This window comes from Brassica oleracea, chromosome C5 (genome assembly GCF_000695525.1).
Source record: "Brassica oleracea var. oleracea cultivar TO1000 chromosome C5, BOL, whole genome shotgun sequence".
In the NCBI taxonomy this organism is placed as follows: domain Eukaryota; kingdom Viridiplantae; phylum Streptophyta; class Magnoliopsida; order Brassicales; family Brassicaceae; genus Brassica; species Brassica oleracea.
Genome location: NC_027752.1, coordinates 2,921,993 through 2,937,668, shown reverse-complemented (window position 1 = coordinate 2,937,668; position 15,676 = coordinate 2,921,993). Strand labels below are relative to the sequence as shown.

Genomic DNA, 15,676 nt, shown 5'->3' with positions numbered 1-15,676 from the left:
AAATTCAAAATATAACATATACAGAAAATTTTAAATTTTTATAATATGGTTATTGTGATTTTTTAAATTATTTTAATATTTTAAAATTAAACAAATTTGATAGAAGATACATTATTTTTTTATCAGATCTTTATTATTCAAAATAATTAATTGTCTTATATCCTTTATCCACATTAGACAATTCTGTAATCTTTATTTAAGGAAATAATAAATTACATTAATAATGAATTTATGGTTAGTTTAATAAAAAGATTATTATATAATTAGATGGACCAACATATTTCTCTAATAATTCTAAGAATCATCCTAGTGATGACACGTGACTACAAAAAGAAGTTGTAATGTTTCACAAATAATATATAGGGGATTTAACATATATCGTATCCAATATTTATTACAAATTATTGATCATTTGAAATTATCAACAGACACACCAAAATCACGTCGTCTTTCAGATTGGCTGCTATAAACTTTGAAAATTACCAAATAGCAAGAAAAAAACTTGTTGATATTTCCATGAATGATTTTTCGAAAACTCGTCACATTATTCAAAATATTGTCAAATCCACAACTATTCGTAATTATTACTTATATTGGCTTTATGTATATGAATATGATACAGTATTTTCAAGAGCATTGCTTAATTTGTCTTACCTTACACTAACTAGTACAGCTAATTTCTTTTTGTTTTCAATATGTTAGTGTTTTTTATTTTCTTTTGAAGCCATAATTGCTTTGAACTTCTTTTGAGACTAAAAAGAATGCATAAAACAGAAGTGACCCACACGGAATTGAAAGAGGAGTTACAGCCAATTTCCCACACACACAAAGACAGAACAGCTTCGAACTCTACACGGTGTGAATGTGTTTTGCAAAAAGCTACTCTACTCTTACATTTATCTCTTCGTCGCTCCAGTCACATATTTTCTAGTATATACATGAATACTAAGATATGATTGGAGCAATGCGATTTAGTGTTCTTGGCGTAATCCTCTTACGTGTAAGAAATTTCTTTCTAAAAACTCGTTTTGGATTGCATTGAAACACAAGAATTTAGTTCCAGTTAGTTAATGTTACAACCTGATTCGATCGTAGACCATTCACTCATATTCGGCAGTAGGAACATTTCTAGATCCAAATAACATATCCGCAAGAGTAGTCCAACCGGGAAAACTAGCTTGGCTAGTTGGAAACTCCAAAGATGATTGTTTATTTTTTTGTCCATGATTTGGTGACATTATAGATGCAAGGCCTGACAATTATTACAGTTTTTTCCCAAGGATAAAAGTAGTTCTTTTTTGTGCACAGTAGTGTAAAGATAAAGAAAACACTATACTACTATAGTATGAACCAAAAGCAACTAAGCAGAGTTACATGTTCTTTTTTAGGGGTCCGTCCATCAAAAAGCAATTTACCACAATCCAAATTCCTTTATATCCAGCGGAACAGCCCATAAACGATAGCAGCAATCCGGAAACGAAGTTTTATTTATTATAGTAGGCCCAGAAACAGAGACGCAATGGCATATGAATACGATTTTCAGAATATTCCCATTTGGTTTAAGAACTTTAAATAGTTTGATAATTTGTTTGTTATTGCCACATTATCATTAACCATAACTTAATTCAAAGGTTATGGGCAGGTTGAGAAGATGACAAACAAAAAAGGTTAACAACCACAGCAGAAGAGATATAAAGTTGAGAGTAATTGTTTTATTAGAATGTCTGAGAGCATCATACATGACAAAAGAGCAACAGAACTGCGACAAACTCACAATACCATCCAAAAAAAACAAGCTACGCAGATCCTTCCGAGTACATTAAGCAAATCAAATGACAAAAGTTCAAAGGGAATGCAAACCCTCCACCAACCCAAAAGCAGCCATGAGTGTTGGGGGATCACACAAGGAATGACACACTTAAGCATCAGCAAACCTGCAACCAAATGATTCAAATTCAGAATCATACTACTATTCAATTTACGTCTACTCAGATTCAGATACAAATTCAGAGATTCAGGATAAGTACCCGAGCTCAGAAAGCTTCAAGTGGGCCTCAGCGTAATCAGTGAAAAATGCTTCCTCGTCCTGTTTGAAATTGTGACAAACCCAACATTAGATCTCTAAAACCAAGTCAAAGACAAGATAAAAGTTTAGAAAGAAAGGGATGCATACAGCAGCGTATTTCTCAACAAGAGGACGGAAGACGGGATCGTCCAACAGAGCCTTATCAGAAGGGAGCTGAAAAAGACCTTCCTTCTCCCCGCTCAAGAGTTCCCTGATTATCAGTTAATAAACATATCAGCCACTGAATCAATGTATAAATCAATAACCTATAAGACTGCGAAACTTTAGTTGCTCACTTGAAGTAAGAGTTGTCGAAGATAAGAGGGTTTGAAGTCCAGGCACCTTCGAAGCCAGACCTATCCTTGTGGCATCTTCCCTGCGTAAATCATAATTTGCAATCATTCATCAGAACTTGTAAACCCGAAACAACATAAAAGATAAAGTGTTCGAGGAGTGAAATACGAACCAGAGTGTGGGCACCAGACAGAGCGACAATGTCCTGGTCAGTTAAACCCATCTGCTTTAAGAAGACCTGCCTCAAGTGGTCGCAGCCCTTTGTAGCATCAGGGAGACGACCCTCTGGAGGTGGCTGGGGCTTGTCCTGAAACCAAGATATTAATGTTAGTTAGTAATACGCAAATCAAGCCTCACAACATTCATCCTTCGATTTTGATTTCGTGTTTCAGTGTCACGACCAACCTCTCTTCCAGGGTGGAAAGGAATCTCAGGTCCACCAGTGACTTCAACAGCCACAACACCAGCAAGCTGAGAGATGGATTACACATAAAAAAAAAAAAGCACATGGTGAGTTAAAATCCAAATCCTGAAGTAAATCAACCACTGCACAAAGAGGGTAAACCATGTACCTGATGGAAATCAGCATGGGAGATGGTAGGGAACTGCTCCCTGATGGGCTCCAACAACCTAAGAGCAATGTGGAGACCATTGTTGGCTCCATGAGCCAGCTCATCGTCAAACCTCATTGTTCCGAATGGACCACCAGTCCTCGAGGCGCAATCGAATGTTCCAGCAGAGTGCCATCTGCAATTCAAATCACGCATGAGAAAATAGCAAATCACACATACATGAGAAAACACACACGCAAGCTGAAAACGGTTAAGTTACTTACGCGAGGCGAACCATGATTGGTGCACAGTTCTTCTCAGCGATCAAGCCTCTCAGCTTCCTCTTGCACTTCTCAATAGCCTTCTGGTACTCCTCGCTAACAGCTGGGTAGTTCTTCGTCATCTTCGCTAAAATCTGGAAAAAACAATACGCAGATCTATCAGCTCCAATATTAAATCTACGCACAGATCTACTCCAAAAACAAACGTTATCCACCAAAAAATCCTAACTGTAGATAACAATCTGAGAACCAAGCCTTCAACACATCGTCATACCAGAATCAATCACAAGTAAATCCCTAGAAAAAAAAACAGATCCTGGAGAGAATCAATCACAGGTTCATGCTACACTCGTAAACAGCAAGCTATAACAAAGAAACGCCACGAGAGCGAGCTGAAGAAGCCTAATCCATCAAACCTCGAAGAAACGATCAACTAGTAGCTACAGATCGAAGATCTACTACGATTAACACATCGTTCAGCTCAAGATTACGCCAGGCATAACGATGAAAAGTCGTAAACAGGAAACAATCTCAAAGAAACACAACGATAGTGAGCTCACAAAAACTCGAGAAGACAGTAGCTAACATCAATTAAAGAAAACCGTAGCTACAGATCCAAGATCTACTAAGATAAACGCATCAGGTAAAGCCACGCATAGCGATGATCCTATCCACTAAACGAAGCAGAAACGACGAATCGAAGGCAAGAGGGAGAGTTTTCTTCTTTTTTTACCTTTTTCGAGAGAAGATAAGAATCTGGGAAATAAAATGCGAATAGATGGGCACGAGGTGAACACGAGTACTTTTATTTTTTAGAGCGTTGTGGAGAGGACGTCTTTATAATAATATATATATAGAAGGCTTGTTTCGACCGGGGAAGAGGAAGAGAACGTTCTAGTTGATCTATTAGATGCCGTCGGATCACGGATATCGTGTGGTCAATATTCGACAATTTAATCGACGGTGGAGATTCGACGCACGGCTTTCAAATGGACGTTCGGATACGAGGGTTGCTGAGTTGGTGGTTTATGGGTGGGAAAAGAATAAATCTTTCGAAATTATTTTTGCGTATAATTTGGCAAGGTGCTTTTGGAGGAAACATGCTTCGTGTGGCGGGCCCACCATAAAGGCGAGGATTTTGATTTATGATTTTTTGATGAATTGACGAAATTACCCTCGGGGTGTGGATAGTGCGGAGATGTTTGGGGGTGGGTATTTACGTTAATTTAATCCTCGGCTGGTGTGAACGCGTCCATGCACAAATAGATTCCATTTGGACTAACGAAAACGATAACGTCACAGTGGACGATTATTAAGGTTTCTCACCCATCACTCCCTGGTTGGTTTTTAAAAAGTGTGTAATTATGAGTTGGTACGTATCGGTTTACTTTGACTTAGACAAATAGGAACTGAAATTCAATACTAATGGTCTTGGTTGTAATTGTTAGGTAAGCGTGGTTAGGTAGGTAACACAGGAAAGGATCATGATTTTGAAAGATGAGTCTTGAGGATAAACGTTAAAAAACAAGATGATGTGAAAGTAAGTTTACCTTTCGGTATCTTCAAGCTTCAAGATTTCTTAACTTAGTTTCACAACATTTTGTTTTTTAAGGTTTGGGTTTGTCCATGTGAAATAAAGTAAATATGGAAAATATATGACTTAATGTCTGACCGGTAACTTTAGAGTAAATCAGGGTAAAAATTAAAGGGTAAAAATTAAAGGTGGAAAAATGAGTAAAACTTTTAAGCTGGAAATCAGAAAAGTAAAAAAAAAAAGCAGTATTACACTAGCAAAACTGAGAGTTGCTAGAGTAAAGTTGAGTGTGTATTTCTCTTTCTTTAAACAGTAAGTAGAATAAAAAGGAAAAATATAATTTCTACCGGTGATTAAATGGTAAAATACATAGTAAATAAGTTTTTGGAGTAAGAAGTTAGGATAAAGTGACTATGCAGTCACAATTAGTGACCCATTGATCCACAAGGCGAGGGTTTTTAGTACTCTACTTCCCCTTTTAATCCTTTTAATCCACTTGATAATGACAGAGAAGTTAGCTAAGTCTCGAGTAACTGCATCTCCAACGAAACTCTATAATTTTAAATAAGAAGTTTTTTTTTCTCCAAAAAGAATCGTTCAAAACTTTAGGAGTGAAACTTTATATTTGAAGTTTCACTACTCAAAACTTTAAATTTGAAGTTTCATATTTTTGTTTGCATTTTGGTCCATACAATTACACATCACATTTATAATTTTTAAATATTTTCTCATTTATCGTATTAATCCTTAAAAAGTTTATATCTCGTTAAAATTTTAGTTTTTTTATAAATTTAAGTTTTACACATAAATTAAATATAACTTAAAATTAAATATAACTTAAAATAAGATTTAAAATATTTTAAAACTAAATTTAGACAACAACAATACAAAAGAAACTTAATAACAACAAAAAACTTTTACAAAATTACATGAAGATATAATTATTACACAAAATTAAATATTACAACAACACTAATAGTCATGTAAATTTGATTTGGGACCTCCAAAATCTTCAAAATATTGTCCAAACAAATTTGTTGTAATCGAAGATGGTTGTTGTTGTTTTGATGTCTTTTTCTTACGATTCTTTCTTATTCAAATAGAATGTATTCATTGCGTATTAATATAATCGATAGAAGTTAAGTCTTCGAGCAATATTTATTTTCCTCTTCTACTTTCTTGTTTAGATCTAATTTACTTACAAGTTTAAGATCACCCGATGTCAACAATTTTTAGTTTGTAATCTACAAATTAAAAATAATGAGAGCCATTTTTACTTCGAAATGCACTAGTTGATCATATATGCATTACAGAAATAATTTTATGAAATAATCTGGTATTTTGCTTGAATTTTAATATTAATTATGTTATTTCTATTTAAAAATTATATTTTAATATAACGTTTTATTAATAATGTTGTAATTTTTTTATATATGCGCTTAGTTATTTACAAAAGCTTTATGAAATTAAATTAATTATGACAAATATAAAGACCATACTATAAAATACAAAATAGTTTTGAAGTTAAATTTGAAGTTTTGCTTTCGGAGAAAAGCACATTTAAACTTTAAATATAAAATTTTTGAAACTTCATAATAAAGTTTCTTTTTGAATATGCTCTACTAAGTCTTCTTCGATTTTAAAGATCAAAATAAAAAGGTTTCGTCTTTATTTGGCCCACCAAAAGAAAATTTTGCCACTATTTGCTCTTATCTCACTCCAGCTTAGCAACAACCAATAGCTACTTGAGATATGAAACAGTCTTAAACTTGTTTCTCATTAGTTTTAAGAATCTTAAAACTTGATCCGAGTATTTACGAAGACGAGATGGAAGATGGAGGAATTTTGACATAGAACGGTAGATATGTTATGCACAGCCGACTAGGTAAACATGTTCGAGCTGTCTTCGAAATACATTCCTCCATATTCAACAAGGTGCCTATGGTATTGTCTAATAAGTCTTTAACCAGCTTTTTTCTTCCAAAATTGTCTTCTTGAGTTCTTGTGTGATCAATCTTGTTCATCGTTTCTTTTGTCTTGGATTGCTTCTGTGCAACAGACGAATATGCTAATATAAAGAAGATAGGAAACGCGTTTGACAGTAGAGTTGATGCTGAAAGAACTCTCTGGGAGATCAAGCTCCTCTATTTGACTGATCCTTCCAAACGCATATCACAAATGCAGCCCGTATTTTTGTTTGTCTTGGGATGGTATAAATGGAAAGGAGCTGTAAGTTAAATGTGAAATACTAACAAAAATGTTTTTATTGACTTGGAAGTTGGAGGAAGCGTTGAAGCAGCCAGCCCTACTTGGCCAGTCATCTCTATGATCAACGAGAACCAACTTGTCCTTCTACTTTCAGCTTCGACTTTGGGGAAAACCATGGATGAACAAGACATCAAGTATCTTATCTTGAGAGAGTCTTTACACTTCCAGGATAAGTAGTCTCCCACAATTTAAGACGCTTGACCGCCAAACCATATGCTATTCGGAGCTGTATGGTTAGTAGTATTCTAGTCTGCGTTTTGTATTGTGCAATCCGAAGAAAGTGACAAGCTTTTGCGTGCTGCATACGGATAACACGACAAACACAAGTTTTCTGACTATTTCATTTTCCTCATAGAAAGTAGAAACCATGGGAAACCATCATCTTTAATTTCCAGAGCTTGCGTTTGGATTTTATTTTTAATTTGTTATATATAAACATTTATTATATATCATTAAAAATCAAAACGATGATACTTTTCGAGAATTTAGATTTATTTTTGTTTTAACGTGTGAAATGGCATTCGAACATATATACGTAGACGTTTTTCGTATGAGCTAGCGTATAATATATCTACAAATAATTTCATACCGACCAATCCATTCAAGATCAAGCTAATTTGGCTATAATCAGCCTAAAATATCTACTTTCACCAAATTCCAAAAAAAAAAATCCCAACTCAATAAGAAAATTCATGTGACAGTGTGTATACCCACCTCATAGGTGAACTTTTGAAATATAATCTACAACCTAGTGTTTTAATTAACAGAGCTAGTGTGTTGTCAAAAAAAAAGAAACAGATCTAGTGTTGTGACGATGTCTACGGTTTATGAAACTTTAACTGCATGATTTGTATTACAATTCCTTCCTACAAATATATTTGGCCCAAAAACAAAAGCTGCATAGCTGGTTTATCAAACTTTCGTATTCGTTCACGCAACTAGCTCGATTTTTTTTAATACATGCTACGTTAAACTATGCCGGAAAGTAATATTCTAGCTGTGCATACTATTTGGTGATTTTGTATACAATATACAAATCGAAATTGGACCAAGCAAGTCAACATCTTCGTATGTATATATATTAACGTGAAAACATATCTAAACGAAACCCTATTACTACAAAAAGCCGAACACGTCTTAGTTATATGAATGATGGCTCCAAATAATTAATAAGCATTATCTCTGTAGAACCATACTTTTTTATAGATTACATGTTCCTTTCTTAATTAAATAACTTGAGCTGCCAATCTAACTTCTAATTTAAACTTATCTTCTTTAATGTTTCAAACAAATGTAGAAAGCAACTAGACCGAATTAACTTGCTAATTTAAACTTATCTTCACTCAAACTTTGATTGAAAATCTGAGATATTTACACAATTCAATTCAAATTCAAAAATGACTAGAATTTTAAATGCTGGACCAATACAATTGCGATTAGGAAGACTGCTTAAACTAAAATCGCATATATTTATAACCACGCATGGATTGCAGACGTATTTGTGTTGTTGTCATATCAACTTATATCAATGGTGTTTTGTGTACGTCTGTATGTGTGTGGTATAAAGTCATCAAATCATATCCATATGTTGTTTTGAGTATATTAAACAAGAATAATAATGTTAGTTTGGTTTGAATGTTAATTATCTATTTTTCACGAGACAACAATTACGTCATTATACAACACGAAGTAGAAAAGCATATACAGTATATACATTACATACCATACATGATATACTGCTGCTGCATATACATAAATGATACGAGCATATATAGCAGTACATATAACATTAAAATTTAAAATACACACCAACATATGACAATTTCCAATTAAGAATGGTAATTACTCCTTAGCACTAAATATAACCAAATTTGTATTTATTTATTATTTTATTATCTGTATTTTCATCTTTTATAATTTCATAAGAAGATGCAACAATTAGAAAAGATGCAACAATAACCGATTTTTGATTATAATGATAAATGGATACTCGTTACCGCTGCTCGTGTTGTCTGCAATTCTTGTCATGAGGATGCTTTCTTTTCCTAAAATTGTCATGAGGATGTTAGGTTAGATAAACATTATAAGGCAACTTATTATGATTTTGCAAAATTTGGGTGCACTAGGTTTGACGCGGAAAGTTGAGTTAACCGATTATTTATTTCCACAAAATTTGTAATTCTATGGATTTTAAAGCATGGACGAGACTAGTTCGCTAATGCATGCATCATCAGAAGCGGGGGGAGTAGGAAACTACTAACGTAATATCATTGTTAAGCAAAAGTCTTTTAACGTGGTAACACCAAGAAAATTGATCACGGGTTCCGTATAATAGTTTGTGTGGAGTAGCAGAATATGACAATTACGCCTTACGTAACGTTCGTTGGATATAGGTGAAAATGCAGAGAAGCTCTAACGTAGAAAATGTTTTAGCAAAAATATAATAGACAAAAGGTAAATGTTTTCAACAAAATGTTTGCCAGCAAAAGATCATCTGTCTCATTAATGTCTCAAAGGCCTCGAAGGTCAACAGAAATTCAATATTTAACCGAGGGAGTTGTTATTGTGGTAGCCTAACTAAAGCCTAATTAAATGAGATTAAATTAAACTGCTCTAAAGTACTCGAAGTAACATTAGTATCATGTACACGTGTCGAATTTTCCTTTGAATTTGGCTTTAAATGGTTCCCTCGTAGCATAGCTAGCAGCTGAAACGCGTCGTAGTTAATCACAGTACTGTTGGAACCATTTAAAACAAAAAGGCCTCTCTGCATGCATGCCTGCCTGTGTCCCATTAATTAAAAAAGTCCTTCCTGGTGAGACTGAACCAACCAAAGAAACAAAAAAAAAAATAGTTAGGACAAACAAAGCGCGTGGATTTAAAACGTGGGACCCTCTCCGACGTCATTTTGTTTCTCACCTCCTTAAAAAACAAAATCAAACGGTGAGTAATTGGCCATTGTCTATACACCGACGTCACCCGTAAGGCGATAGCCGATAGTTGACAGCTATTACAAAAATGTTCTATCATCCATAAATAAGTTAATACACATTGGAAAAAGAAAAAAGTTTAATTCACTCAGATTCGACATGATTAAATAAAATTTTGAAGTTAATTGAAACCACTAGTTTGATTTTTTACCTAAAAAAACTGTGAAACTGTGGATGAATAAGATTGAAAGCACTATAGAATAGAATGACCAGTATCACACGAGCTGGTCCCAGCAAATATTAATCAAATAAGTGACATAAATCAATCACCCCAAATCCATAGCTCCATTAACCAGCCGCCACGTAGGATCGACGGTGCCTGTTTCGATCAGCCGGTCGTAAGATGACAAACTCAAAGTTGACCATGCCTAGTATATTTACATCTCTTACGTGGCGCCTCCTTATACGGTCGCTTCGAGAAGAAAACATTTTTCTAGACGTGGCGTTTCATTAGAAGAATGTTTTAGCGTACGATAGACCTTGCCGTAGAGGATAATTATACGTTTTATCTTATTACGATAAATAAATCAAAAAGACAAAAGAATGAAGCTTTCTCTGTTTGTCACTAAAAGCTCTCTCTCTCCTTCCTTTTTCGCAATTCTTCATTCTTCTCTGTTTTAATTTTTCCCGTGTTTGAGTTTTTTTTTTTGTCTGTGTTTCTGATTCTCCGACGAGGAAGAGTAAGAGTAAGATCAATAGAAGAACAAGAGAATTGCTTTTTATGGGTTGTTTCGGATGCGGTAAGAGATCGAGCAAACGATCGGAGCCCAACAAAGATAAATACAACAGCGATACTGTGAAAAACAAGAAGACCGTCGGTGGTACAAGCGATAAGAGAGACGATCAGACTCAATCCTGTTCAGGTACAGAGTGATTTTCTACCGTTAATCGTTGCTCAAAGTTATCTGTCTCAGTTACATTTAGGGTGGTTAATTTGATTCTCTCTCGGGAGAATTTTGATTGATGCATGTGTACTGTTTGCCATATAAGTGAGATTTCTTTCGTTCGAGTTAGGTTTTGTCTTGTCCTAAATGAGACACATGTCGAAGTTTGTGTTTTTATTGTTGTTGTTGTTGCCTATTTGTAATCGAATCTTCAGTTGTTTTATTTTATTGCCGTGTTTATTTATGGTTAAGTCGCAAGATAATTAATTTGATTATTTTGTCATGTGTTTGTAGATTCGACAAAAGTCAGTCCATATCGAGATGTAAATAACGATGCAGTTGTTGTTGTTAAGGAGAAGGAGGATCAGTTAGCTCTTGACGTCAAGGGTTTGAATTTAAACGACCAAGCCACAGGGAAGAAAGCACAGACTTTTACATTCCAAGAGCTTGCATCTGCCACTGGGAACTTTAGGTCCGATTGTTTTCTTGGCGAAGGAGGTTTTGGAAAAGTGTACAAGGGAACTTTAGAGAAACTTGATCAGGTACTTACTTTAGCACTAGTGTTGATAATAAAAACTTCCCTTGATCAGAGTTTTGAATAGTATGGTGAAAATTCGTTATGGCTTAGGTTGTTGCAATCAAGCAACTTGACCGTAACGGTGCTCAAGGAATCAGGGAGTTTGTGGTCGAGGTGTTGACACTAAGTCTCGCTGACCATCCCAATCTCGTGAAGCTTATTGGGTTTTGCGCTGAAGGTGATCAGAGACTGTTGGTCTATGAGTACATGCCGCTAGGATCTCTTGAAGACCATCTACACGGTATGCTTTGAGCCGTTAACTTGATTTGTTGGTTATTTGAATTTTCTATATTGTTTTTTTTTTAACTGTTTTGTAGATCTCCCTTCTGGTAAAAAGCCACTTGATTGGAACACACGGATGAAAATAGCAGCGGGTGCAGCGAGAGGTCTAGAGTATCTGCACGATAGAATGAAACCTCCTGTGATCTACCGTGATCTCAAATGTTCGAATATCTTGCTTGGTGAAGACTATCAACCGAAACTATCGGACTTTGGTCTGGCTAAAGTCGGACCAAGCGGGGATAAAACTCACGTCTCAACGAGAGTTATGGGAACGTACGGATACTGTGCTCCTGACTACGCTATGACGGGTCAGCTCACGTTTAAATCCGATATATACAGCTTTGGAGTAGTTCTTCTGGAGCTTATCACTGGAAGGAAGGCTATTGATAATACAAAAGCGCGTAAAGATCAAAACTTGGTCGGATGGGTATGTTCTTCCGTCTCTCAAAGAGTGTCGGAGCTAGAAATATTTTTGACTGGAGTGTCATAATATATAAATTATATATATTATAATTTTTTTTTTACAAACTAATGACTAAAATATTATTGTAATTTATGAAAAATTTCCCTCCAATTTTATTGGGGTCGCAACAACACTCATATTGTTCTGTTTTCCTTACAGGCACGGCCGTTGTTTAAAGACAGGAGGAACTTTCCGAAGATGGTTGATCCATTGCTTCAAGGACAATACCCTGTGAGAGGATTGTACCAAGCGCTTGCGATCTCAGCGATGTGCGTACAAGAGCAGCCGAGCATGAGACCTGTTGTATCAGACGTAGTGTTGGCTCTCAACTTCTTAGCTTCTTCCAAATACGATCCGAATAGTCCTAGCAGCAGCAGGAGAAGGAACGGTTCTTTTCGCAGAGATGGTGAAGAGAAGAGACCGGATCTAGTCAAAGAAGCCGAATCTGATGGGTCTTCGTAGGAAGAAAATGGTAAAAAAAAAAAAAAAAAAAAAATCAAATCTAGTTTTTTTGGATTCACCAAGATATAATGGGTGGATGTTATATATAATATAAAAAAAACAAACCAAGTCACATTTTTAACATCTCTTCGTGGATGTACATCATTGACTCAGCTTCTGTTGAATGTATGTATGTAGCATGCTTCCTTTTTCTTTAGAACAAAACCATTTTGTCTCGGGACATATATATATACACACATATTTTCAGTTTACACCATGATATGATGAAATGGCAAACGTTGGAAATATACTTGAACAATCCAAAGTATATGCTATTAAAAGAAAATAGTGAAATCGGTAGTTTTAAAGATGAAAGTTGTTGTGAACTAATACATAATGTTTTCAAGAAAGCTGCAAAATTCTTTTGAAGAAATACATAATGTTTTCAATTCCGAGTGTTACTGCTTAGGATGTTCGAGCTCACTGATCTCTCCGTCTCCGCAGTTTCCAACCCAAATATACATCGTTGTGTTTCTCCGACTCGGCAACACTCTGCAACAATCTCTCCTCGGTGACTGCAAACATAATGGTATCATCTTAAACAAGTTAGCTAAAACGGTTCATAGGCTTAAACCACCCGGTTCTTTTTCAATAATTTATGTTGAAGAAAACCAGTAATTTCTACTAGCTATGGTTTAGAAATTAAAATCAATAACCGGTTTGGACTAGCCTAAACCAAACCGGTATATGACTGAAACTGATATAAATTCATGTGGAAATGAAGTTTTGGACCTACCTTGTGCCATCGGAGTGGATCAGGTCGCTTCAAAACGACGACGGAATCGATCTTTCCAGGCGAATCCAACCTCCATCTGCATCCAGGGAACCGTCTCGTCTTGTCCAAGTTATAGTATCCAATCACTTGGCGACGTCCTTCATCATACTTAGCCGAGTTTACGTAAAACACAAACGGTCTCTGACACGGATGTCTCGACACGGGCCTCGTGTTGAACGCGTAGCCGATGTAGTCAGCCCTGCGGAACCAGTTGAGGAACGTTCTCGAAGGCATCTCAAGCTCGCGAGGTGAAATGATGCCTCGGATTATCTGGACGGAGAAGCCCCATGATACAGAGATGGACCAGAACCGGCTCTGGTCGTAGCAGATGGACTGCTGGAATATGCTGGCTGAGTCGAGTTCTGCCGATGACATGAGGTGTCTGAGGGCACGTGAGCGTTTCATCTTAGGGAATATAGGCTGCACTACGTCGATGTGGTGGAGTGTCACCAAAGGAGCCACTGGATGGGCTCCTAATAGCCCCAACAGGTCCCCGTAAACATCATACTGCATACATACATTAAGGGAACATTCAGACAGGAAGCCATACCAACAGGCAACAGTAACAGTCTCAAATTATTTTTAACTTTTGTACAAAAAAAAATTCACTGATACATATAATGAATCAATAATGTAATTTTAAAATTAATATCTTCAAAATATATATATGTCTGTAACATTTATTTTGAGATCATAAACCTTTAAATTAGAAATATATCTAAAATATAAACTTTTAGATCCTATTCTATATTTATTTTATTCTCTAAAATTATATTTTTGTAATTTTTTTTTTTTTAAATTGGACCGCTCCACTTGCACATGAAAAGACCAATTTTCATACTAACATTCGATCGGACACAACTCTTAATAAAGAGTGTGACTGTATGGCATAGTTAGAATAAAATAAAATAGATAGAAATTTATTTCATCTTTTTTACCTGATTTCAATCAATTAAGTGAAAATTTATTTCAGTTCATTTACTCTAAAAAAAAAAGAAAACAGTATAGTTAGTCTCCCCCTCAACCTTTTGTGAAATTGAAGAATTTATTTTTCATACATCTCATTTCCACTCTTTTACTTCATTATGTAACCAATCACACTCTAAAAAGGAGAAGAATTAATATAATCTTTTACCTGGTGGAAGCCAGGCTCTTTGGTTAGTGGTACGCCGAGCTCAGTCATACAAGCTTGGATGCGATCGTCACTACCGTAAAGACCAGGGTACCGTTGAATACAACGGTCCTGCATTTTCGAGAGCTCAACGGCCAAAGCGTAGCTAATGGCGAATCCACCCCCACCAAACGCCATGGAGTATGAGAAGAAGATGTTCTGAACGTGAGCCTCTGATGAGCTACCAACGTAGTAGAACTGAGTGTGGTCATACTTTGAGAGGACATTAACCACATTGTCCACCACAAAGACCGTATCATCGTCACCCATCACAAACCACCGTACCCCTTTAAGCCCTAATCTTAGCGTCTCCGTCACTACTCTTGATATCCTCACCGCAGATCTGTCTCCCACCGGATGCGTGTACCTAAAGAAACACCAAAAAAAATTGAAATTAGGTTTAATTGTCACGCACGTTAGGTTTTTATATAATGTAGAGTGAGGAGCAAGCACCGGAAACGTGAGGTGTCCTGAGAGATTCTGATCTGAGGAAGTGGTTCATTACGGTAAGTACGGACTCTCTTGTCGATCCAGACGACGCCACGTGTCTTGCCAGGTCGCCACCACGACTTGATGTACTCTTTCCTCGTCTCCCACAGAACGGAAGACGCGGCGATACCGAACACGACGTGATCGAGCGTCGTGTTGAACATCCTTGGCCGGCGAGGGTAAAGAGAAGGCACACGCGGAGGGACATCGTCGTCTTCTTCTTCTTCTTCATGTTCCTCAGGGTCTTTGAGGACAGAGGAAGAGTTTGTTTGGTCTTTGATGGAGAGGTGAGGATAGGTGGGGCTGCACGTCTTCCGTCCGCCTCCTCCTGTGGTGGAGATGAGAATCAACGGGAGGAAGAAGAGGAACATGAAAAGCCATGGCAGTGGAGATCGGAGGAAAGAGACACGAGAAGTGGGGCTGTGAGTTTTGAGCTTGTCGTGGTGGTGATGTTCTTCTAGAAGTCTGTTCTTAGGGTTGCTTAGATTCGTGTTGGAGCTTGAGTTGTTTCCCATGGCGAATGGGAAGAGAGACTGATGCAACTTTTGTTT

The 15,676-nt window shown here is 36.3% G+C and overlaps 3 protein-coding genes across 4 annotated transcripts; 1 reads left to right on the top strand and 2 right to left on the bottom strand.

Moving 5' to 3' along the window:
• Nucleotides 1-1,687: 1,687 nt before the first annotated feature.
• On the bottom strand, nt 1,688-4,152 carry LOC106294764 (L-ascorbate peroxidase 1, cytosolic-like). 2 transcript variants are annotated; one of them, XM_013730410.1, is made up of 9 exons: nt 3,925-4,152; nt 3,195-3,325; nt 2,932-3,106; nt 2,765-2,830; nt 2,532-2,666; nt 2,362-2,441; nt 2,174-2,276; nt 2,028-2,086; nt 1,688-1,934 (listed from the first exon to the last, which is right to left on the bottom strand). In XM_013730410.1, the coding sequence occupies exons 2-9, from the start codon at nt 3,311-3,313 to the stop codon at nt 1,919-1,921; spliced, it is 753 nt and encodes a 250-aa protein (XP_013585864.1). In that variant the 5' UTR covers nt 3,314-3,325; nt 3,925-4,152; the 3' UTR covers nt 1,688-1,918. The 2 variants fall into 2 exon arrangements, with proteins under 2 accessions (XP_013585864.1, XP_013585865.1); XM_013730411.1 differs by lacking the exon at nt 3,925-4,152 and adding an exon at nt 3,752-3,779.
• Nucleotides 4,153-10,541: 6,389 nt separating this feature from the next.
• LOC106294762 (probable serine/threonine-protein kinase RLCKVII) lies at nt 10,542-12,686 on the top strand. The gene is made up of 5 exons (XM_013730408.1): nt 10,542-10,846; nt 11,162-11,409; nt 11,496-11,685; nt 11,762-12,153; nt 12,349-12,686. Exons 1-5 carry the CDS (start codon nt 10,705-10,707, stop codon nt 12,649-12,651), a joined length of 1,275 nt encoding a protein of 424 aa, XP_013585862.1. The 5' UTR covers nt 10,542-10,704; the 3' UTR covers nt 12,652-12,686.
• Nucleotides 12,687-12,938: 252 nt separating this feature from the next.
• LOC106294761 lies at nt 12,939-15,670 on the bottom strand. Its single transcript, XM_013730406.1, has 4 exons — nt 15,090-15,670; nt 14,601-15,003; nt 13,427-13,972; nt 12,939-13,205 (listed from the first exon to the last, which is right to left on the bottom strand). The coding sequence occupies exons 1-4, from the start codon at nt 15,638-15,640 to the stop codon at nt 13,089-13,091; spliced, it is 1,617 nt and encodes a 538-aa protein (XP_013585860.1). The 5' UTR covers nt 15,641-15,670; the 3' UTR covers nt 12,939-13,088.
• Nucleotides 15,671-15,676: the final 6 nt, after the last annotated feature.